Source organism: Trichoplusia ni, chromosome 3, assembly GCF_003590095.1.
Source record: "Trichoplusia ni isolate ovarian cell line Hi5 chromosome 3, tn1, whole genome shotgun sequence".
Classification (NCBI taxonomy): Eukaryota; Metazoa; Arthropoda; class Insecta; order Lepidoptera; family Noctuidae; genus Trichoplusia; species Trichoplusia ni.
This window is the reverse complement of record NC_039480.1, coordinates 6865296-6891750: the sequence shown is the minus strand read 5'-3', so window position 1 is coordinate 6891750 and position 26455 is coordinate 6865296. Positions and strand designations below refer to the sequence as shown.

The 26455-nt window shown below is 33.9% G+C and overlaps 1 protein-coding gene across 2 annotated transcripts; it reads right to left on the bottom strand.

Moving 5' to 3' along the window:
* Window positions 1–6625: 6625 nt before the first annotated feature.
* On the bottom strand, window positions 6626–23314 carry LOC113491674. 2 transcript variants are annotated; one of them, XM_026868758.1, is made up of 5 exons: window positions 22079–23314; window positions 21901–21985; window positions 18232–18264; window positions 14953–15135; window positions 6627–7966 (listed from the first exon to the last, which is right to left on the bottom strand). In XM_026868758.1, the coding sequence occupies exons 1-5, from the start codon at window positions 22087–22089 to the stop codon at window positions 7568–7570; spliced, it is 711 nt and encodes a 236-aa protein (XP_026724559.1). In that variant the 5' UTR covers window positions 22090–23314; the 3' UTR covers window positions 6627–7567. The 2 variants fall into 2 exon arrangements, with proteins under 2 accessions (XP_026724560.1, XP_026724559.1); XM_026868759.1 differs by lacking the exon at window positions 18232–18264 and having other exon boundaries at window positions 6626–7966.
* Window positions 23315–26455: the final 3141 nt, after the last annotated feature.

Sequence of the window (26455 nt, the reverse complement as noted above, 5' to 3'; positions counted from 1 at the left end):
ATTAAATACTGACAGTAATAATTTTTATTCAACTTGGAGTTTCGAGTTTATACAAAATATTAGTTTAGTATCGTTGTGATAGGATTAAAAGAACAACGTGTTTTCGTTCCAGAAATACACTTTTATCATAACATTGACACGATGAATATACAAGTGGTATGGATCACCACGCCAAACTCATTGTGTGCGACAAGTCGTGGGTTCGACCCTCGCTTTGAACAAGAATTTGATTGATCCACGAAGGCTTATTCTGAGTTCTGGTATCTTTGTGCTTGTGATTGAACTCCCTAATGAGGGAGTTGTATAGAAAAAAAAAACAAAATATAGCGATAGAAATGCCTTATCTATACTTCTATACTAATATATAAAGCTGAAGAATTTGTTTGTTTGTTTGTTTGATCGCGCTAATCTCAGGAACTATTGGTCCAAATTGAAAAATTCTTTTTGTGGGGAATAGACCATTCATCGAGGAAGGCTTTAGGCTATAAACCATCACGCTGCGACTAATAGGAGCGAAAATACAATGGAAAATGTGAAAAAAAAACAGGGCAGGTATAAATCATAACTTATATCTTCTACCCACGGGGACGAAGTCGCGGGCAACAGCTAGTTTTATTTTATAATTTCAATTAAAATCTGATATATTTATCGAAAGTTATATTATTTGTAACATAGGAGATCCTTAAGGAATGAAGAAAAATGCTCGTATTACGGAGGAACAAACATTTTCCAATGTTCTTCAAATTTTAATGTCAATTTGCATACATATAAATACGATTAATTTAATTCAAAATCATTTGAATAATGCGGATATAATTGATGCTAATTACACGTTCCGCATCCAATCACTAAATTAGGTTTCAATTGAAATGACGTATCGAGGAACTAATATAAATTGATAAACTTAATTCATGTCAATAATATTTCAATAGCAACAAATGCGTTGAGACAGGTGTAATCGGATTCATTTGTATGACGTTGTTAGAACGAATCAAATGTGAAATACATAAACATAATAAATACATACATTCATTTATTTTCCGTCTCTACTGTTTTGTGTGAACATAAAATAAAACAAATGTATCAATACAAAAAAAACTGAATACGTATAAACAATTCCGTTCAGTGTACTGCGAATTGTAAACTCAGTTATTAATTAACCATGTTTTAACATTAAAAAAATGCTAAAACATGGTAACATGGTCAATTGGTAAAAATGAAATTTGAATTCTTTTTTAATAACTGTTTATAACAAAAACAAAATTTTAAAACAATTGAGGTGATTTAACACGTATTTCATATATGCAATCGTTTGCTAACCTAGCATGGTCTAGAGAGGCAGTCAACATTTTCACTCAGGCCAACTGCATAGGCCTGTTCTAGAAAAGATTATATAAACATCTTCCTACATTAACCCCATGTTTCCCATAACAAAATAGTTCTTAAATAATAACAGCTACCGAACACAAACTGAAAGTAATATTGAAAACAATTTCATGCAAATTAGACGACCTTAAGATGTTTAACAACCGTTCAGCGATGTGAATGCATAATCAAGGAGGGGTTTTGTATAATTATATCTATGAATAGCAATTGACACACTAATCAATATAACGACGCCTAATTGTTGTCAAGCAAACCTAAATTAATATTATGAACAGAATGTGACCTTTCACTTTTCAGAGTTATATTAATAGATACTGTCAATGGTATTGCTATTTTCAGGTAGGTAACAACATGTTTTAGTATTAATTTAAATAATCTAAACATTGGTATTCATCGGCCTAGCCTTTTCCCAACTATTTTGGGGTCGGCTACCAGTCCAACCGGTTTCAGCTAAGTGACTTAGCTCAACCCAGTTACCTGGGCAACACGATACCCCTTGGTTAGACTGGTTGTCAGACTTTTCAAGCTTTTGACTACCTGTAACGACTGTCAAAGATGTAGGAATAACAGCCGGGACCCACAATTTAGCGTGCCTTCCGAAACACGGAGGACCAACCGCGTCAAGCATAGCTTAACCTGTTATCGAATCACTTATGCGGTTATAGCTTAGCCACGAGCTCCTCTAAATACTGGTATTATAAAAGCAAAACACGTCCAAATTGTGAGTGTAAAAATCGTCAATTTATCATTAATTTAACATATAAATATAAGATGGTAAGAGAGGCCTACTAGGGGCCTCGATAGGCAACTGATTGAAGAAGATAATGCACATTACCCAACACACAAGTAAGCAAGTCTGTGTATGGACGGAGGCTTCTGCCCAGAAGTGGGGTACTCACAATCATTCATCCTGTGGACCAAAATATTATGGCTTTATAAATCGAACGCAAAATCAATTAACGAAATCTAATTTCGAATATAAAGTACCTTTATCTTAAACAGGTGTGGCGGTAAATACGCAGGTACAAATCACAGTCAAATAAATTTGAATCGAACCAGCTAAATGAAAGCTCAAAACGGAAATTTTCCAATTTAGCCTCGTGAATGAGGCAATACACGTTAACAGTAACCTCAATAGGGAACGAATCGATTTATATTTAACTCGAATAGATTTGTAACGTACGTTCATTTTGCCTATAAAGTGAATTTCTTTCGTATTTCATATAGAGACACGTATTTTATCTTAGTACCTACCTGTATTTAGGAAATAATTATTGAACTAAAATTGTATCGTAATTAAATAAAAAATGCTTTTAACTTAAAAGAGAGTTTTGCCTTGGTAAAATACGTAAAATACTATTCTTCAAAAGATCAGAATTCTCGATCTTAAAGTATAAATGTATTCTTTACTATTAAGCTTTAAATATATTCCAATTTCAACCACCGGAAATCTTACCTTACTTAAAAATCGTCAAAAAACCTCCTTATTTATAAACCCTCCAAGCATCAACCTGTATAGTTCATTCTCCAACAAGCAGTAACGAAGACCTTTGACACACATCGGCATCCACGCATCAAACAGCTCTCCGGATCATCCACGCGCGCTGATTGGCCAAATCATGATCGTTCGTTTGTTAGTCCTCGTGTTTGTTACCGACTGTTAGTCTCCCTGTATTGCCATGCAAATGTTCGTTTCGTTTTTTTTTTCGAAGTATAGTATGATGTTAATTATTCTGAGACACGGCTTTGAAATTGTGAAGGTAGTCTCCGAAAGCAAGTCAATATTGTTGAAGATATTAAAAATAGGAGAACTTGAAATTAATTTCCATGAGAATTCCCTCGTCTAACCAAAAAAATAAAGTAATTTAAAATGAGTACACCACAACGCCACAATTGCATGCTTGCCTAGATTTCCAAAAAATACCGGAGACTTATTTTAAACAAGAATTCAACCTTTTTTAGGAATATTTTTTTTTATTAGATTTATATTTGAATAGGTACATAATTTGCACTTATGAGGTACTTACAAAAAAAATGCAATTGTTAATTAAATGTAGTTCCATACTAAAACGATAAAGACTTAATCCGCGTAAATTCTCAGTAGCAACTAGCTTTGTTTTATAATTTAACTTTAAAACTAGCGGGAGAGTCGTGGGTACGGCGCGCCTTTGCTCGCAGATTCCTTTGGGAGACGTCCAGGGTTCAAAATACTTTACAAACAACTGTTTTACATGGCTACGTACACTTTAAACAACGACCAACAATTTGCAAACTTTGCTTCGTAATTAAAGCGCAGAGATTTATTTCGATGTACTTTTACGAACTTTTTTTCAGTATTAATATTTTCTTTAATTTCTCTTAATTTGACAAAGTATTTAGTAAGCTTAATTAAAATATAGAAAAACTAGCTGACCCAGCAAGCGTTGTTTTGTGTAATAAATTATTTCTAGTTGAATTTAATGCATTTTAAATACCACATTATAAAAAAATAAAAACAAAAAATTTCGTCCCAAAAATAAAATATTTTTTTTTTGTGTGAGCAACCCTTATCACTTAGGGGTATGAAAAATAGATGTTAGTCGATTCTCAGACCTACTGACTACGCATATAAAATTAGGTAAAAATCGGTTAAGCCGTTTCGGAGGAGTATGGTAACTAACATCGTGACACGGGAATTTTATATTTTAGAAGATGACCCGTAATTATTTCTATTAATAGTAATTCAACAAATATTTCATAACTAACATTTCATGGAATTCGAAAATTAAAGCGTAATTTTATGCGCAGCTATTTATAAACTATTGCAGGAATCGCTAAAGTTCAATGTCATAATAACATCGGTGACATTTCAATAGCAATAATTCAACCAAAACAGTATCCTTATATCAACATCGTAAAGTCCAGTTTCATATTGCGTTTATACCAACGAAGTTTAGTTAACTGTACAAATGAATATTCCTAGAAAATAGGATTCAGCTTATCACTGGAACTTATTATTTATTTTCTATTTTTGTCACTGCGAATTACTAAAATACAGACATAGTCTGAATTTTCCATGAATAGGGATCATGACATTTACAGTATTGGTCTCTAGTTTAAAGCATAATAATGTGTAGGTTTTTTTTTCTTTTGTCTTCAAGACGATGTCACGGTTGTGTATAAAATTTTACGCAATAGTTACATCACAGGCGTCTTCTAAATTTTCCTTGGTACATTTTTGTTGTTCAGAAAGAGGTCAGGTAAAATGTTGGTACCTTTGTAATTTGTGGAACTGAAGGATTCAATATATTTAATTTTAATACCCAGTTATTAGCCAAACTTCATTAGCTTCAAGGCATCAAGACACAATGGCTTTTTCTTTTCCTACTGCATTCTTTAAGTTAGCACCAAAATTTGCGTGCTTCACAAACGGACAGATCAAGCAAAACCCAAATTTTTAAGTGTTTTCCGAAACACGGATCTGTGCTATATATTTCCAAAATGCACACAACATTCTAAAAGTCGTTGTGTGCCTTGGGATTAAACTCAATACCTTTGACAAAGGAGTCCCGCGTTCTTGTATGTATGTATATACCTTTATTACAATTAAAAAATATATCTAAGACATCAGGTACGTTCCCATATCCCTTTAAAATACCTTAGATAGAGACCTATTCCAGGTACCAGTCATTAGTCTACAAATACAATGCTTTATTAACTGCGTGGGTTAGCAAGTTCAAAGCGTGTCTCTCGGGGCGGACGATGTATACCTTACAGGGTTTAATTGGCGATCTAACGACCATCCGACTATTCTCTGTGGTCCACGATGCAGGAGCTGCGGACAATTGATTGTTACCTAAAAGTCGATGAAATTACTCAATCTAACATTGAATCGTCTGTTAACAAGATGATGAAATGAATGAGTGATTTCTTGGGATCCTACGCTACATATTTCAAAAGGCTTTTTCAATTTTTAATTCTTTATTGAACAATCGATCAAAGTTTTTTGATAAACAATCTAAAACAGTTGTGAACATAGTATCACTTACCAGCTAATTTACGTAATAGCCACGTAGATAATTTTAGAACATAAATTAAATCTTACGTTTCTTATAAAGTTTTAAGAAAATTCTTTCTAATGGCGTCCTTATTCAAATACTTGAAGTAAACGTAGCGTTTTAATACGGGCTCAATATAAATCTACCTTAAAATAACTTCAGCAATAAATCTGTAATGTTAGAATAAATTTAACTTTCTTACTTATAGATCATTCATTTTTTTGGAATACGTTTTTAAGATTATTTTTTGAACTAACTTACGTTTTGGCTTAAAGGCACTTTTTATTTGAATACAAGAAATAGATTCTAATAATATTGCCTCTAAGATAAATTAGCAGAGTAAGCATTAATCGAATTGTCTCCACTTCAATTTAAAGAGTTGAACATCGAATAATTGTTAACAAGACATTTATGTAATTTATTCAAAAGGCTACCGAAGACAAATTTCTATACTTATATAGAAAATATAAATCATACTCATTTAAGATAACGTAGGATCATTTTGTAGCTTCAATAATTTAAGATTTTATGGATCATTTAAACACAGAGAATATTATATATATGAGAATTAACTACAAGATATGTAAAGCCTCGACTAGCACCTACGCAGCCACGCTATTAATTCACTAAGTAAAATTTGTCTATCACGCTGGTATGTAAATTTACCTCTTGCTTGGCAAACATTAAAATTAATTGTTATTGTTTTGCTATTAAACTTATTTCAATGTAATTTGTCACAGAATAATTCATTTTCTCACCTTTATACTATAATTCTATAGTACATATTACATTATTGGACAACTTGCAGACTGGTTTCTGCGTTTTAATGACCTGCTTTTAAGATCGAAGATCCCATATCTGGACAAAGATCTCCCGATTCTCCTTCCAAGTCATAGTGTGCGGTAGTTTGCAATTCCTGGACACGTAGGCGAAGCATATCTGTCAAGAACGTCACACCACCTAAGTCCACCTTCTCAAGGGACTTACTCGATCACGACGTCCTTCCACCAGCGTCCAGGGCTCCAATTCTACTATTCACAATGGCCGATGAATGAATGAAAATTGGCTCAAGACGACACTTTTCGTATTCTATTGGGCATTTTTCCTACACTTTAATTGGAAATTTAGTATAGGACGGTACACTCAAGGACAATGAATTTTCAATTATTGTGTTGGCATAATATTTGAGAGAATAGGAATAATTGTAAATTCATCGGCCTTTATAAAATAGCAGAATTGGGGCCCAGTGGTTTTTTGATGTTTTCTATTTGTTGCAATTTTGCTTTATTTTTGTATATTTTGAAATCTTAGAACTCCTTTTGCATTGGAAGTTCAGTTTTGGAGACAGATTACGCGACGGTGCTAAGTAAAACAAATTAACGCATGAAGATAATATATTGTTATTTCTACAATCTTATAACTTACATAAAGTACACTTAAATAATATTCAAGACATTGTATACTTGATATCTTACTTATGTATTGTAACATATCACTAGGTAAAACTTATAATAGGGAGTTGAACTTTCATATTCTCACACATTTCATGACAATACAGTATAACGAAAGTCTCAAAGCTTTGGGATAAACAGATGTATATGGGGTAAATAGAGTTCAATCATAGTATTTAAAACAAGCAGCTCCTCTAGCCAAGTGAAAGATCTTCAAAATTAACGCCAATAGAAAACGCTCGTATAGAGCGACTTGTCGAAGTCAACTCGGTCAGATGTTTTATTGATGTTAACGATCGTCACTTAGTTAGAGGGGCAGAAAGGTAATTCTAAAATTAAACCAAGACACACTCCCCTAAAACTGCAAAATACCTTTAAATAAACAAAATACACATCTTTTCGAATCATCATGTAACACACACAGACCAGAAAAAAAATGATAGAACACGAAAGAAGCCTTCCTTTGTCTACAAATGACTGTGATCTTTTTACGAATGTTATTCAAATTCAAAATTAGTCGTAGTTTTTAACCTACCGGGCACTGCTCCTTCGTAAAAAAATACCCTTATACTATTGGTCGACGTGCATTCAATCTTGTTCTGGTTTCAGATAAGGCGTCAAACATTAAAATTAATTACTTATACAAAATCACAGTGAATAACTACGAGATAAAAAAACTTGTCTCCGCACAAATCAACCGATTGAATACGATCTCTTAAAAGCCGCGTGTCGCTTGCTTCTACAATATTTCCTCTTATACTTCCGTCTCGTATGGAATATCTTCAATTTATCATTGTTGGATGAAATGACGTTCAGCCATTTCTGGTCTAGGTCTTCAGGCGGTTTATCATTGACTAGTATTATGGGTAGGCGGTTGTGTTCGATATGTGCTACGTTTTTCTCCCCTTTCATTAATACCGTGGTTATTTCATTCCAGTTTGGTTCGTCCGGGGAGTTTGTGTTGGTTGTATCCTTGTTGGACACTACGGCAATCTCGACGTTGTTTTGCGTGAGTTCGGTTATGGAGACTTCGTTCTCTGTGACGTCACCCTCGGCCCCGCGCTGACCCATCTCCAGGTCGAATAGTCGGAACTGGAAGGGGAAAATATTTCGAGTTAGTTAAACGTCGTTGCTTAATATTGCTTTTGAATAATGACCTTGAAAATTAAATACAGCATTCCTATGTTTCTCAAAATAAATAAATTAATCATTTGTTACAGCGATGACAAAATAATTTTCAAAAAATTGAGGTCAAGAATATATAAGACTATCTTATTTCAAATAAAATCTTGTAGAATTATTTTAGATTACTCTATATTATTCAGACCCGATTTTATGACGAATAAATCAGAATCCGATATTTTCTAACCCGAAAATCGAACCCAACAAAAACGTCCATTCAATTTACGACGCAGTTTTAAACCACTTTACATACATTTGGTAAAGCAAACAAATATTTACTATAAAATGGTAAATGGGAAACAAAACGCTGCACAAATTGTAATGAGAATTCATTACAGCTTATATTTAGAGTACAAGAGTAACACTGTTTTGTAATTTCTATGGAACAAATCTTTTGTCGTAATGTGTTCTAATGTACGGAGAACTTTGAAGACGTAAATATACAAGTACAGTCCAATGATGACGGATAGTAATGTTTTCAAAAATATCTCGAGGTTTTTTCGAACGAAAATAGTAATGTAGTATTCCACAACTTTCACACAACGCCCTCTAGTTTCAAACTAAGCAAAGCTTCTATTTTGTACGAGATAACTAATGAACTTAATTATATATTTCTAAATACATACACAATATAGATAAACTACACCCAGACACAGAACAAATAATCGTGCTCATGACAAAAACATTTGTCCTGGTTGGGAATCGAACCCACGACCTGCAGAATAGCAGTCAGGGTCATTAAACACTAGACCAACTGGCTAATCAAACCACTAATCTTTAAATTTCATCTAAACCTCACTTTTATCGTAACAACAGTGTCGAGTGTACCTACATATGTATGTATATTAGTATATGTGTACGCATGTGAGTGTTGGAAGCCACAAAGACGCCGTAAAACCGTTTTGCGAGCGAATCCCATGAGTGCCGGTGTATCGGCGCGATTAACGCGAACTACCGAAATACACGGCCACTAATGAAGCGAAAACTTTTACGTATTTGAAATAAAGGAATAAGAAATACTTTTTGTGGAAAAAATAATACAGTTAGTAGCTACCTATGTATAATGCTTTCATACGCAACATTACCTTTGAGACGTATGGATTTTATTAAAAAAGTAAAATCTTAGAAAAGTTTTTAAAATAAATAGGGGTTGAAGTTATAAATTACATGAAAAAATAGTTTTAAGCAATTGTTAGCAAAACGAGCGAAAGAGAATTCGCTGCACGGACAGCCGAGTGGTTAAAGTCACCACGACTTTAGCATACCTATAAGTTTATCTTAGAGAGTAGATTACACATAAAACACTACACGCAGCTACAATTTACATATCCTCAACCTATCTAGAACGCAGACATCTCAATCAGCCTACAAGACTTATCTTAAACGTATCAGAATGCAATACAAGATTCATGAACTGGCATTTCAGTCACAAACGATCCCGGAAACGATTAGCAGCACTAGCTGGACGCAAGCCAATATTATCAGTGACATACGAGGCCCACTTGAGGCCCCCCTCACGTTTATAATAAACCCGAGGGCTTTCTTTGCTCCAATGATTTATAAGCGAATTCGTTACCTTATAAACCCACCCCTTTTTGGGATTCAGTACCCAAAGAGTAGAACGACATCCCATTACTATAGCTTCGTTGTTTGTACGTTTGACAAAAGGTTCATGAACTGCGATAGTTAGACAGTTGACATTTTGATTAATTATGAATTTGTGTTTAAAATTTTTCAAAATACAAATCTACTACTATATTAAACGTGAGAGTTTGTATGAATGGATGTTAGTTCCTCTTTCACGAAAAAACCACTGAACGGACTTAGACGAAACTTGATACACAGATTGTTTATAACCGGGACACATAGGATAGTTGTTTCTCAATTTTATGTTCCTCCACAACTAGTAAAAACAAAATAAAAATCGATTTTACCAAAGTTCGTAATATTTCAATATTCATAGAGATTTCTTTTTGTTTTTCTTTAACCATTTATTACGGAACCCTCACTGTCGCAAATTCGACTCTACCGGTTCCATCTACGAGAGTAAAATAATATGGCCGTTTAACGTTCGCCGTACCAATTCCTTACCTTGCCCAAAATAATGTTTTCTTATTTATTTCTCAGTAATTCGACCAACCAATTTCGTTCTCTCTGGTTAATTTATAACAATACTCTTTGTATTACAGAAAATCGTTTTAAGGAATTTGAAATTTCCTAATAAGGTATTTTGATCGTGGAACGGTTCAGTCGACGGGCAATGTTTTATAATAAGCTTAACCAATTGTATCATTTATTTACTTAATTCAATTCGTCTTTATTCAATTAAGAATATATTTCCAATGATTAATACAAACGTTCTTGATTATTACGTCTTTCATTAATCCCTGTGGACCCGTTAATTTCACACGTCTGAAATGTTAAACGTCAAATCAAAATATATAACAAATTAATTCAACAAAACGTCCAATTTTCCGTAAGACTTGGCTTTGCCGTCATAACCTTGACGAGTTATTATAATTTAAGTTTCGACAACATGTATATAAGTTTACAAAGTGTATATATGTACGGAGAGAAGGTAAACAAACTTTGGCTATCGCTGTCAAAACGTCAGCATATTGAGTGGTCATGACGAAGTAATAATAACAGCGAACCGTGAAACAATTTTAACGTAAACCATTAATATTTGCACGTCTTTTAAAGAACAGATGTTTATCTACTTTCAATATCTCTTTTTAATTTAAACGCCATTTTGTTTGAGTTATATGCTGGTCTGGAGTCTGATGCATGGCTGAATAAAGAATATTTGTTGATAAATTAAAGTTATGATTCTTTGTGGTTCTGCTGGCTCTATTTATTTTCAATTAGTTATACCGACATACTCACAGAGACAAAAATAAACTGCAAACGGTTTTATCAGACCAGTTGCCGTAACTTATTAATCATTGTCATTATAAAGGGTTTCACTTCAACTATATCAAGAACATGCATGCAAAAAGGTTTTATTTTCAAGGGATCAACATATCATAAGAATATTATATTTCATTTTCTTGTCAACGAGAATCTCGGCTGTTCAGCTGAATCTCATCAACGTCTAACTGAATCAACGCATAGGAAACACACCATGAATGAATGAATCGGAACACGTTTTACATCACAAATCTGACCGCATTGTTATTTTTGGTTGCAGACTAAACACACTGAACTTCGGAAGCCTTCAAATTATTTCAAGCGTGATGTTTACTTTCATCGTGGACATTTTAGATCGTTTCTACATTAATTGTTCAACAAAATTAAAGTGAACAGGATACCCGCGGTTATAGGTTGTTTAAACTAAATTTGATGCTCTTAATTATTATTTGTAGCTTCGCTTAGAATAAATATCGAATATAACGCACATGACGCATAATTGGTTAAAAGATTTTAAATATTGTCATATTATGAAAATTGGTAGAAACTCATTATAGTAACTGTGTATTAAAACTATTTGTTGCTTCGATTATATGACCGGGCGGGGACGACATTTTTTTAGGAAGTCCCTCATCTATCTATACTAATATATAAAGCTGAAGAGTTTGTTTGTTTGTTTGTTTGAACGCGCTAATCTCAGAAACTACTGGTCCAAATTGAAAAATCTTTATTTGTGTTGAATAGTCCATTCATCGAGGAAGGCTTTAGGCTATCAACCATCACGCTGCGACTAATAGGAGCGAAGATATAATGAAAAATGTGAAAAAACAGGGTAGGTATAAATCTTAACTTATATCTTCTAACCACGGAGACGAAGTCGCGGGCAACAGCTAGTATAAACTAAAACTACTTTTGGCAACTAACAGGCTATGAATTTAAAAGCTGATCACAGCGTACCTTGTCTCAAAAATCTAAATAAAATTTTGTCCATTATCAAAGAGGCAATGATTTTCATTAATATTTAGTGACGTCCGTTTCCTAGTATCCTGATACATCAACCTGGACATTTTCATCTATCATTTTCCTCTTTGCTTTGCCGCAACCACGTTCAAACTACATGGTTATATTATTTAGGTGGAGTAATCGGTAGACGAGAGGCGGCAACCATAATTAATGTGCCACTGTCTAAGACGGTTGGTTGCGTTAAGTTATTAAACCCGGTTAATAATTCTAGTTGGATCGCCTAAGGCTGCACCCAAACACAAAATTGTGTTGGATTGTATTGTAAGAGAGAAATGGGGCTACGTTTCTCTTGAAGAAACTGTGATGTATTTGTAATGTGTTTTTTGTTAATTACAAAACAATGGAACGTAAACAAGCTGAAAATTTAAGTTGTGATGTGAAATGAGCTTTACGAAATAATATTTCTTTTTTAAACAGGAAATATCAACGTACCACCAAGGTGAACAAAATAAACTCAAAAATAAAGTTCCTTATTTTAAAGCCTTCCTGAAATTTTGTCATTTCCAATACCGGAAAATATAATCCCGGGATTTTAATACGGAAATTGTAAACAGGTGCCGAAATTTCACAACTTTGTAAGGGTTCAATGAATTTTATTAAACGTCCTTCTTCCAAAATGTAAATGAACGACACAACCTTTACTTATTTGCCGATTTTAGGCAACGAGCATTTTATGTTAATTTAAAAAATAATGAATGTATAAATTCTAACATGAAACGTTGATATCTAGCGCAAGTAATTTAGGAAAATGTGAAATTGAAAGATCAAAGGAGGCAGACCACTCAGAAAACTAGATTGCGAATACCTTATTAAACGAAAGCTAACAGGAAAACCTGAGAGCAGACCTTTATAGAAATTACCAAAAGCAATCACAGGCGCGTCATAAAAATTTTATAAAAAATCTTACAAGTCTAAAATTGAACGAGAAAATGGGAGAAAACATACACTGAATGCCGGTAGCGCGAGTAATACGTCTACTGATCGATAATCACTTTATTTATGAAGTGTGTATGATACACATCAACACCATGAACTGCGTTCTTGACTTTGGTTAGTTCACATTATAATCGTTCGCACGTAATTTTGTAAACACGCTGTCAAAGCAGCATCAATCGGGAGCCAGCCATCGCAGATGTTTGCGCTCATGTAAATGATCGGCCGGTGATTCAGACAATGTTAACTGCCGGCTAACTCCCGCCTTACTAGTACTACTTTGATGTTGTTTTCTTTATACCGAAATGCTAGTGACGTCATTCTCTCGAAATGAACTTAGGTATCATTAGATTTTTTTTTGTCGGTGGTACTTAAAATCAGGAAGTTAAAGACACGAATGTTTTAGTACATCTTTTTTAAATTAATTAAACAATGTTGATGTTTAAAATAATCTATGTAATTATTCGAATGATTTTGATATGAATTTGCAATTCAACGAATTGAACCCGATCTTGACAGTTGCGGCTTAGTTAAACCAATTCTCTATCAAAATATACAGTATATTTTAATCCCTATAACACGATATTATAAACAACCAGAGTCCCCAGCATCATGCGCAACAATGCGCATACCTCGATGATGCGGTTCGGCATAATTTATGATCTTCACGCAAAAATACTGCATCGTAAAACATCGCATCCGGCACTTGTCAGAAGTTTACGTTATACTTCATTCAAAAGATAACAGACAGTTGTAACATACGTAACTCTTAACATGATGAATCGTTATATAAATCATGTCGGAATTTTGACAACTTCTTATCCCGAGGGTTTGTTAACTTACCCGCTTAGCTAGTCGAGCAAGGGCTTGAAAGCTAGATTTATTTCTTCTACAAACATTGTCGGAATTGTGAATAAAAGATGTCAGAATTATAAATAGGTATAAAGGTACAATACTGTGTTCTGAATCATTCTGCTATCTTCCATATTCACAAAATATTTTAAGTTGTTATCTATCAACTTTCTTTTTTCACTAATTTCATAAAATTTACCAGGTATAACCGCGAATATAGATAGGTAATCTAAATCAGAAATCGAATACATATGAATGGACTTCGCATCAAAACTATGTCGATTCGAAATTATTCACAACTATAAATTCGCTGTTGATTTTACTTATAACACTGCAGACACATTTCACACCCGAATAATAAGAGCAATTGCTAACAGCATCCCTTTAACTAATTAACGTTTGGAATACCTCAGTTAACGAACTAGCGGTTGACCATTCTTCACGCATCAGAACAAATGGTTGCCTGCCTACAAAAGCTAGTTACGACAACGTCAGTTATCCGGGACCCTTTATGGGCAACCTGTTCTCAATACTAATTGGGTTGCGGTTAAATGGCAGTCGCTACAGAATTGTAAGATATTGGCCTTCGATATAACAAGGTACAGATAGGTTTACATAGACTAGTAAGTTACTGAAGCTGAGGCAGCTGAGTAAATTGGATGAATTTTGAGAAACAATCTCGCTGTAGCGTATTTATTGGACTATGATATTAGGTTACCTTATAACACTGTAGAAGTGAATTCTAGCTTGGTATTTATTAAACTAAAAGGCCGTTTTAGGGTTCTATATTTGAAGGGTAAAATCAGAACCCTGTTACAAAGGCTGTGTTTGTCTGCTACCAGGCTGCATCTCAGGAAGTATTATAGCTAGATAGTTAAAATTTTAACTGATCATGTATTTCTGTTGATGCTATAACAACTTAAAATGGAGGTAAGCAAATATTGGTACGGTTTTATTTTTCCGTAGCTTATTTTCACGGGACTTTCAATGACTAACTGACTTTAAGTTAAAACCGGGCATCAAAATCAATAAAAAACTTAAAAAAAATACCTGAAATAAATAAAAACTCTTACATCAAGTTACGTATGCAATTACAGCAACCTTGCAACGATCACCTTGAAAAGCCCTAGAGCATCTCACACTATGCATCTATTCTTAGTAAAAACATTAATAATTACCCTGTGCTTCTCTCTAGAGGCCGTGTACAGTATCCAGCCGACGTAGACAAACATGATCAGGGCTGGCACCACCAGGCTCGCCACGATGGGGATGCGGCGAACCCACGCGTGGTATATCGCGAGGATGAACAGACAAATGCCGACCAGTATGGCCATGTAGCGGCCTGTCCGACGTCGCTCCTCCTGTGAAACAAGGAGTTTATGTATGTGAAATGGTTTATAATGTTGCTTGCAAGGCTTTTTGAGGATTAAAATTGATACGTTATTGTTTATCTAGCCCCACTGCTTGGAAGAAGGCAACTCCTGAGTTCGGTCCCCATGGAACCAGCCGGACCTATAATAATGCTTTATTCGATAACAAAAAAACATTGTGTTCTAAATACTTGTGAAAAGTTAACAATACAATGAAATTAACCACTTATAAACTGGAACTTGATTCAACAGTTTGAGTGCTTGGAAATCGGGAGAGACAGAAAGCAGGACAATACAATACTTATGGAATGCTTATGCATGTAATGTACTAAAAATTGATTTCCAAGAAAACACGATGAGGTCAATCTGTCTGTATGAGAATTTTCACACCGCTGATTGACACAGAACGGTTATGTTACTTATTTTAAATACGATTATGAAAGTAACATTATTTTTATGTTCGTATATGTGTGACATTTTGTTAAGTAGCATATTTTTATTTCGTCGCCTGTCAATGGAAAAATAATCTTATCGCTAAATTGTTTTCGGGAACTGTGAGCGGCATTTGTCACAAAAAAAAATTAAAAATAAAACTAACTTAATAATTTACTATTTAAAAATTAAATAAGCAATTCACACAGTTGCTATTTAAAATAACAAACAAGGAATATGTTTTCGACATACAAGTAGGTATCAGCAGGACAAAACATATCGCTCCAAGTGCACAAAAAAATCCATCAATATTCCACGAACAATAAAAACGGTAAAATTGATTGCTATGAGATATGCTTTATAAATGGTAGCTTTTGATGATAAATGCGGATGTTTTCCACGTCCCTTTGACGTCACTTTACCAATACAAATTGATTTTAAAATAGTAGCAAATATTGTTTCGCTTTATCATCCGGTAAAATGATGTGAAATATCAACAAAAGTGATTTTTTGATGGATTTACGATGACTCAGCGCTGGTTATAGATACTGAAAAACTGAAAAAGTACACAAAGACGTGTAAACATTTTGAATGTCCGATATGAGTTTGAATTTATCAAGTCTAGCAAACTAGCAGTTGTATAAGACTCCAGCCGTCAGGATTTCGCTATGGCTGTAAAGGATAATCCAGTTTTAAAGTCGAATAAACAGGACCCTAAGTGTAATTCCAGGCTAATTAATCTCTATATTAAATTTCAAGAAAATCCATTCAGTAATTTTCGTAAAATAATAACAAATACATCCAACATAACCACAAACTTTCGCTTTTACATAGCTATTCTTTTTTTTTATTCGATAATTGTATATCATATGCCTAACAGCCCTGGTAATTCTTGTAAACGAGATTCCTTTACATAAATAAGCCACACGTTTTAACAGCGAACAAGAGAATTTAAATCAAATAAAATGCTTTAATAATCAATTATTAAATTATATTTATTCACAGTAACCTTACAGCTGACACGTCTAACATAAATGTAATTAATCAGTTAACTAAATATTGCTCTAAGGCAGTTCAAATAATGTAAAGCAACTCTCTAAAATTAATGTCAGAGTAAATCAATCTTTAGTTATAGTATTCTACTATTCTCTGTTTATAAAACCTTTATCTTATAGCTTTCAAGGTATTTCAAAATATGTATTCTGGTAAATGCTAAGATATTTTTTTAATGATGTAACGGGTTACTCACGCGTATTTATCAGGGGTTCCCCCGACTAGTTTCGGACAAAACCGGAGTTCTTAATCATGAGCTGACGCGGCGGGATCGCGAGTCGAACTCGAATAACTAGTCGGGCTCCCCCGATAAATACGCGTGAGTAAACCGTTACATCATTTAATAAAGAATCAGTCTTACGATAGTTAATATAAAAGCTAAGATTTTTATCTAGAGAAAAAATACAATTTGATCGCTACAGTCATAAACTATATCGACAAGTGTTTTTTGAAATGCTTTAAAAAAGATTTAAGATGACATCAAGTAAGTAAAACTATAGGAAGTACTTAATAAGTAACTTCTAAAATAGTAGTAGGGGTATAGTAAAAATGTTTTGCTTGGCAGACATATTCTTTTTACTTCTTATAGCCGGTACCACTTTGTCACTCGTAAGGATGCTAAAAAAACCCGATATATCAAAACCTATTAAGATATTAAAAAACGCTAACATATAGACTGAATGACAACCAACATAAACCTCAAAAACATCACCCCTGTTTCCGCCAAAAATAATACTAACGCACAACAATATAGCATCTATTTTTAGGCGTCGATAATTGTAATCTGTGTCATAAGGAACAAGGCGGATATGGGCCGTAAGAGTATTAGGGCTGTCATTAGATTATCTGTCCCCGGGCACCTGTGGAACCCGGGCAGACCGCGTCAGCTATCAATCAACAGCCTTGATTCAATCAGCGCTATGAGACAAAGCATTTCTGTGTTATCTGTAGACCGTAGTAATATGATATCGAATGGATAGCAATTGACTACCGTTTTTTCGTTTATGAGGGTCTTGCTAGTGTAAGAAGGTTCTGTTTTTTGTTGAGACAATCGGGGTACAGTTTCTTAGCGTGTGTACCTTGGTCTTTAATCTTAATATTCCATAGGGAAATATTGGGTAATGCAAAAAATATCACAAAACACAATTGGGTTTAAGTACAAAATCAAACTTTTAAATTAAAGATACCTAATCAAAAAGGTTATCTGTTAGTATTACAAATGATTAAAACCTTGAACAAATTGCTTCAGAGTCAGATAAATCGCGTGCACGTGCGTTTGACAAAGCTTTCCTTGGAAAAGCTTTTTTTCCGAGAAGTGCGGTATAAATGGAAGTGGGGGCTGAATTTGATCGTTGTGCAAAAATGATTAATACACCGTAAGTGAATTAGAATTTAGAACAGCCCTTAGGAAAGCTTGATAAATTGAGTGAGACACGAATCAGTTAGAGTCAGGAAAACCACTCGATTATAAGACAAAAAACGTGTTTACGAAACATTTGTGAATTTATTAAGCTATTGTAAGTTTTATTATGTTGTTAACATTGAACACTACAATAGCATTAATAATTATATAAGCATCGTTATTCGGTGGTACGAACGTACCTCTCGTTGGGACCGCTTGATGCTCTGCTCATCCTGAAAAACAAGAGCGAAACGATACATTTAGATGCTTCCTCGGTTTATTTTGACGTTTCGTTTGTAGGTTATGAAACGGACTGGCTACAAAGGAGGTTGAAGGCTGTCCGGCTCTCAACCTGACTTTAGTCTTCGTGTCCGCCAGATATCACTGTGAAAGACAAACAAGAAATCCCCTAGGAACAGCCACTAACTTTAAAGTCCAATGATTTATCTTTGTCTCCGTCTTCAGAATTGACTACAAAATTTCGCGAAACCGTACATGTACGCGACTACTCTATTTCAGTAAATACTTTCACGACACGAACGAATGTCAAATGTAAAGAAACGGCAAGAATTCGGTGGTTTATATTTGTAATTGTTGGTTACTTCAAACATAAGATTTTATACTCCCAAGTCCCGTCCGTAAGGGAGAATAAAAATCAGTTGAGGAAGATTTATTACAGCTTCAAGAAAAACAATTGGTATTCCAGTTTCGGAGAACGAAGTTAATGACATCTTAATTTACTTTATTATCCTTTATTTCGTGTTTAGCACCCATTTTCTTGAACCGGGGTTTCGTAACCGAAGGGTCCGTACGTTATCCCTGTCAGCGTTTATTTCACTACTAGCTGTTGCCCGCGACTTCGTCCCCGTGGGTAGAAGATATATTTTTTCAATTTGGACCAGTAGTTCCTGAGATTAGCGCGTTCAAACAAACAAACAAACTCTTCAGCTTTATATATTAGTATAGAAGTATATTTAGATATAGATATAGACTAGGCTGTAGATACTGTATTTACTAACACGAAGGAATAGTAACGAATAGACACGAACTACACACTTCTTGGCTTTTGTGATTAGTAGCTTCTAACATGGATTCAAAGTGGAAAACCGATACCAGTGGGTGTTTCCTCATATTTGGATCCAGTAGTATCTCACGTATTAATTTCACCCACGTAGTTTGATACCCACAAAACGAACCTTTGACGTAACTCTCCTAGGAAAACAAACATTCTTCTTATAAGACGACGTTTACTGAGACGGTTCTCCGCATTTACTAGGAACTCATGAAAAGTAACTGTCTTTTGTATGAAATGCAGTAAAGATTAACGAACGACTTGACGCGAAAGCCATTAAAATTTTAAATCTAATTCATAAAACCGTTGTTTGAGTGTAGCTTGTAGTTGGCAACTAATGTTTCGCTTTTTTTACTTCGACCTAATGTATTGTATATCAAAATAATTTTAAGATTATAAACTGTTGTAGTTTTTATTACGGGTTAATTATGTATTATAGTGCGTTAACACATTATTTTAATAACTTTTGTAAGGTGGGTTTGTAATTTTCTAAGACCTGTTTACTCACGCGCATGTTATTACTACGGGCTCTTGACGTTTGAGGAAAGGGACATTGTGCGAAAGGGACATTTTGCCACCTGTAGTAATTTTGAGAAGTGGTCATTTCTCGAATGAGCCGTATCGACATCGCCCGACTAGTTTTTACCTATAGATTATCTTAAAAACCTGACATAAACTGATTGACACTTTTCGTTGTTTTTCGGGTATATGAAAATCAAAACCCTTTAACTATGAAAAAAGATGAACCAAATTAAATTCTTCGAGCTTTAAAATGTTTTTCATATTTAGCAACTATGCTACGGGTATAATCTTTTAGGTTTGGAAATACACAATTATATACAGCAAGGAATTTGAGAACGTTTTAACATTTCATAACTTATTGGGAGTTGAAATGATATGTGAATAATATCATTCTCAGTTCTAAGGGATGTCATTCTGTTCTTGGGAGGATCTAATGTTTTTTTCCCAAAAGTGGACGAGCGTAGTGTTGTAGTGCCGAAAATGGTTTCAATGTTTACACGGAAAATACATTTTTTTCAGTTAATCCACTTTTTTTTCTCTTCAGTGTATTTAAAATATGATCGGGATACGCATAAACTCATTTTCATATTAAGTAAGAAATTATTTCAACGAATATTGGGAACAATAATCTGGACAGCGAAAAAGTATCTTTATCGAAACAATTTTAGAGATTTTATGTGCAGAGGCGCGAACGTAATACAAACCAGCTAGTGTAAATATTTCGCTTTTCTTTGATATTTTGAACGGATATCATATTTTGTGAAGATTGCGGTCGAGACGGATAGGTTGTAACGTTTCCAATATATTATATACCTACGTCACAGTTTACATTCTGAAACGTTCGTATTGAATGCAAGGAAGGTATACATACTAATGTAGATATAGTTATAGAAGGTTAACTACCTACGACCTACATGGTGGCAAAAATCGTTGCAATTATTGCAAAAAACCTTTGAGTTTTTTTTTTTAAACAAATGTTCTTATTTCTTGAACTTACTTTTATTTTTACTTAATGAATTCATACTCTGTGACGCAGACGATTGCTTGAGCGGCCGGATTATAAATTACTGTTTGTTGATATGTGACACACTTTATAAAACTTTTGAATCATTTGATCTCAAAAGAATTATAAAGTTTACAGCACAACTACTACACATTAAACGAAAAAGACAAAAATATGATTTGAGAAGCTTCTCTTTCTGGAAGTCGGTTAAAAATATTTTCGCCTGTAACAGTGGGCAATAGAAACAAACGTTGTCGCTAAATTAAAGTGAAATTTAGCCTTTAATTAAAAGTGATCACTCCTGTTTAAAACAATTATATTGTAATTAGGAATTGAAATATTTCTGGGCCACGACGTTATTTTAAAGTGATATCGTAGGACAATAGGTTTAACCATTAATCTATTGGGAAGCGTTTAATTCTCGCACCGTAATAGTGCCTTATTGTATTCCTGGTATTCCTAACACTAATAATAAAGTTATTTAGGTAACGTAGTATATTGTTTAGTTATAAAATACGTATAAGTAAAATATAAGGGTTATAAGTTTGACGTGTTTGTGTCTCTGTAGGTAAATAGCATCATAGCTGCTGAACGGGTTGACCAGTTTCAATTTAGTTTGTTTTGTATTAAAGACGATTTATGTTTGAGTGTTCCTAGACATATTTGATAAAAATCGGTCGAAGCCATTTTAGTTTTTACCGTCGGAAGATTTTTTTTATAGTATCGTGGAAAATCACCTACAATGAGTAATATACAAATTTGTTAATGAATAGAAAGACTTATCAGCTCGTAATTAGAGTTTAAGGAATACTAAATAGGAAACGTAGGTTATGTTACGTAGGTTACAAAACCAAGTTCAGTAAACCAAGTGACCTCCTGGTTTAATTCAAATTCAGAACTGGTATAAAAATAACAATCAAAATTAGTGTCTATGGTCAAAATTCGGAACAAAATATCTCACTTCCCAGAATGTCGTTTTGTACTCAAGTAAACATAATATTTATGGATGGATACTATTCTCGAAATATATAGGGAATATATAAGGGAAATATCGTGAAGTGGAACTTGTTAAAACACGTGATACAAATGTCAATATAAAACATCAGAGTACAATCATATCGCGGTTTGCCAATAATAAGATCTCCAATACGCATGCTCTTGACCTGAATATCGTTACGGGTATTTTTATGATTAAGGGCCAATTAAAGCATTTCAGCCAATTCTTGAACCGCTCGTATCGTAAACATTTTATTACCGAACTAATTACTTTACCTTCACGAGTGATTCCGACGATTTCTCAGCTTTTATCGAACCTTTGACATCGTTATTCAGCTTAAGGTTCATCGTGTCTTCGGTACTAAAACACAGAAATATATAAAAATTATTTTCTTCTCTTTGAGTGTTTTTTTTTATCAAAGATTGTTTACGCGTTACCATAGCAACCACACACCTGTCACTCATAAACACTGAGAAATTTGCGGTAGTAATGCCGCTGTGCACTAAGACAGATCGGGAAGAAAGCGCGGAGTGCGTGTGCGCGTTTTATCCGGCACGTTGGCGCGACTACACTGCAGACGAGATTAAAGCCGCTGCATAATCATACGCTTTGTTTGCTTCGCCCGTAAAAAACGAGTTTATCCCTCTAAGCAGTCCATCAGACACCTAACTATAGGTACGTATATCGACGTGCCGCAGTAACAATGATGCGATTAATCATTTGGCGCCCGTATATCAACAGCTGATACATTCCAGATCTCAATTTTATGGTTGTACAAACCACACGCTGACTATAAAAGAATTTTGCTAAAAACGAGGTATTTGCGAGTTTGTTCTCTGTTAAAAATATCTTAGATACCTTCAAAAAATAATAGACGGGAGTACTGAAAACGCGGTTTACGGCACTTGTAGTTGAGCTTAAGTTATTACTTCAGACATGAAAGGTTAATATAGTATTAGTATCAACCATTTCCATTATGGAAGCCACGCACTTAGTTGATTAATAATAATTATGCGTTGAGAACGTTTGAACTATTGGGCTCTATTAATTTCGAATGACTGTTAACAGATATTAATGGCGCTTTATCGCATTACAGGTGTTAAAGTGATAGATATAGTAGAAAATGGATGCCTTCATCGAAATAATGAGGTTACAATTTAAGATTAATAAAATTAAACGTTGTTTTGTTCAAAATGTAGACCACTAGGGAGTAGGTTTTGAAGTGCAACTGGTTACACGTAGAAGTGAAATCTCTGATTCACACACCCAACACTGTTTTCAAATGCTAGATTTTTTTTTATCCCCGTTATAGCGATCTTAGCTTATTTATTTAAATAAAAAGACTAAGCAGTTTAATAATTGTGTCGTCGGCCTCCCAAACATTTAACACAAAAATACCTAGACTCAAAACAAAAATTCGTGAATCACACAAAGTCTTACGGGGATCGAACCCGCGACACGTCTTAATCGCGTTCCATGGATTTAACCTAGTAACCTATACCACTTGGCTACCCGTACTGTCAATCTTATTATTTCATTGCATATCTTTAATCTATCTTCATGTTTAGAGTAGGTATCCATTCCCACTACTTCTGAATCTTCACGTATCTTTCTATACCGTAAGTATAAAGTTGTTCAATTTATATAAACAAGACTACACATAAATACTCCAAAGTTATGACAGACAAAAAGACACTTTCAGCTTGTCCATTAAACTATTATCATAGTTAACTGAAACAGCGAGAGCTGAAACGTTGCCAACAAACAACTAACTACATTAAATGTAATATTAAAATGGAGAAAGGTTGTGATCCTATCGTACCAAAGAATATGATTGCAGTTGTGGAAGAGAGAGAAAGCTCTACATCTCGTAATTAAGGAAGATAAACAGCACTTACGTATTGAAGAGGGGCTATAAACATTACTTACTAGTAAATAGCGTACTTGTAAGTGACGTCACACAAGACTAAAGTTTTTGTTTACGAAATAAAATAGAAAATATGCATTAACATTTTTTTGGAAATGGGTCTGACGGACTAGACGTATGTTTTTGTGGATACCCAAATCCCTATGTAGTTACCCTATCGCAACGATATTAACGAGACATGTTGATATGTAAGTAGTGATACCAATTAAAAGCTCAACAACAAACTCTACATAAGTATTACATGTACGTAATTCTGTAATGAAATTCTCACAATGCTATTAAAGTCAATGACTTGAAACAGAAACAAGCCGTTGAGCAAGAGTCAAGCGTTGAAAAAGTTTCCATTATAATCTTATATAGCTAGGTATGCTTGAGTACAAAAGTGTCGATGCAAATGTCATGGCTGTATTCCGTAGGTATGGCACTTGTTTTCTAGCTTTATTAAACTATACCTGACTGTACCACGGTATTTCGTCTTAGTTTCCGTTTAATAACAATTTGTTAAACGGTTCAATTTTGGAGAAATGATTATGAGAATACAAAAAGTGTCGTTTAAAGCCAATTTTCAATCATTGATCGGCCATTGTAATGTCGATGAATGAATAACAATTTAATTTAATTTGAAATTACTCCTTTTCTCTATAGCATTTCACCAATACAATAATTGTAAATTCACTGTATTGACCAATTATTGTGTTGGAAAAATGGTTAGAATAATGCGAATAGTGCCGATTTAATCCAATTGCCATTTATTCATTGGACATTGTAAATAACAGAATCGAGGTCCAGGTTATACCAGAAGATGGTGCGTGGTGGTAATCTTATGTTTTAACAACGAAAAATGATGTAGTTAATTAATTTATTTTATTTTATTTTTACAATGACGTTTATTTACAGTTCTACCACAAGCATACAGTTCTAGCAGAAAATACGAACCCATTGTTCAGCGGATACAATATTCATTCTTGTTAAATTCTCCTTCTTGTGAAGTTATACAAACATATTACCCCTTTCGATACAAAACAAGAGCACATAATAACCTACTTACGTTACGTAGAAACGAGTCAAAGGCTGTAGGTATTTCTTTGTAATACATAATGTTGTAACAATTTCAATGAACAAACTATACGAAAATATAGGTTACTGGGTTTTATATTAAACAGAATCCAGACGTTTCATCGTAGCATCAGCTTCCAACCATTAAAGTCGTAAACGTTACTATTGTTCTTTTAAAGGCCTCAATTAATGCCACGTTTATTTCTATGCTAAGATATATTAAACCTCCTTTGGAAATCAAAATAAAACTTCGCAAAAAGAAATGATTTAGGTTTCAAATAATCCCAGAGAAATTAAAAAAGATGAATTTGAATTTGGAATTTACGTAAATGTAAAGGACTTGACGTCGCGCCGAAATGTTTCGTATAATGGTTCAATGAATTCGATTTTCAAACTTAATACCGTTTAAAGATGGCGGATAGCAAGGAGTACCTATAATCACTTCGTTTCGACGACAGTTTTCTATAAGTTTGGAAATTCCTCGCTGTTTTTGACACGAGCCAGTTCTATGTACGAGTATATCTATTGATTCTGAATATAAGACGCACAAATATTGGAAGCACCTGTCAAAGTCACTTACACGTCTCTCGCAATTCATACGTATATAACATATTCATGAAATTTGATAGCTCGGTGCAATGGCATACGTTATTAATTCACAGTCGGACCCTGACTCGGAACGAATATTTGAATATCCATATTTAGAATATCAGAAACTTTTTTGTTTTATATCTAAAAAGAAAACTATGGAGCCTACTGCCACTTCTTGAAATTATATTATTGAAGTAGTTTATTGACAGCGACCTCTCTTCTCCAAAACTCTAATGGAGGTGCTGGTTGGTCCTCTAAACTATTTTATTATTGTTATTTCGTCCGTAAAAGGGTGAATTTTGCAGCTATTTCTCTTTGCCCCCCACAGACGGACTCGTTATTAGTAATACGAGTATCTTAAAGTCAACTGCCCTATATTTAATTTTAAGATGTCAATAAATTCCTATCTTTCTCTTTTACTGCAAAGTGAAAGAGACAACATGAGCCACAATGGTGGAGTAAAATATAACCGTTGGAATATTCAGTCATTAATGTCTGAAACACCGTCATTGAAAACTAATTGTTAGCTATTATTTATAAACGTTCTTTTGTAAGTAATAGCAAGGAGTAATTTGAATCTTGGTAGCAATTTAGTGAAGGAAAACATAATCAAGTTAATTCTACCTTTAAGTCAATGTATTGAAGAAATACAGCACTTGGTTTGATAAAACATAGGTAACCTCTCCAGTAGATTTCATTGTTTGGATTTAGAACAAAAGTCCAGAAACAAAAAAAATAGAAGACGATCAAAAAATTACCCGAATATTATACTTATCATTCTCAAACAAGTCTTAGTCAATAAACAAAAACAATAATTTGGAACTATGCCCGAAGCACGCCAAAATGCACATTTCATGTCAAACTTTTTCAACTATTTTCAAACATGGCTGAAATTCGGAACAGATATCGCATAATATCAGGATATTTTTTGCTTCTGAAAATGGAGACTAAAAGCATAGGTATGCTCTCTGGTTTTTAAGCACCGTATGCCATACATCGTAAAATTTTGTTATGTCCAAGCGAGAAAATGCTCTGGTGAGATTTAAACTTTTATTTTTACTTTAAAAGCTGAGAAAGAAGTTAATTAAAAATCTAAATATATATTTTTTAAGTCTATATAAATAAAAATTTTTGGTTAAGCTTTTTCTACCCTTTGCACCCTAAAGCCTTTACAGTAAGATTTATTTGTCGGTTTTTTTTTATCTGCTATTGGACACGAAAAGTGTTCCCACGTTTCCATAACCAAACTGCCCGGA

Bases quoted from the DNA above. Each gene is read 5' to 3' on its own strand.
- LOC113491674 (XM_026868758.1), bottom strand. The intron at 18,265-21,900 runs GTAAAGTAATTA...CTTGTTTTTCAG, and splicing joins CGTCGGAATCACTCGTGAAG to GATGAGCAGAGCATCAAGCG. The intron at 7,967-14,952 runs GTAATTATTAAT...TTCCCCTTCCAG, and splicing joins CCTCTAGAGAGAAGCACAGG to TTCCGACTATTCGACCTGGA.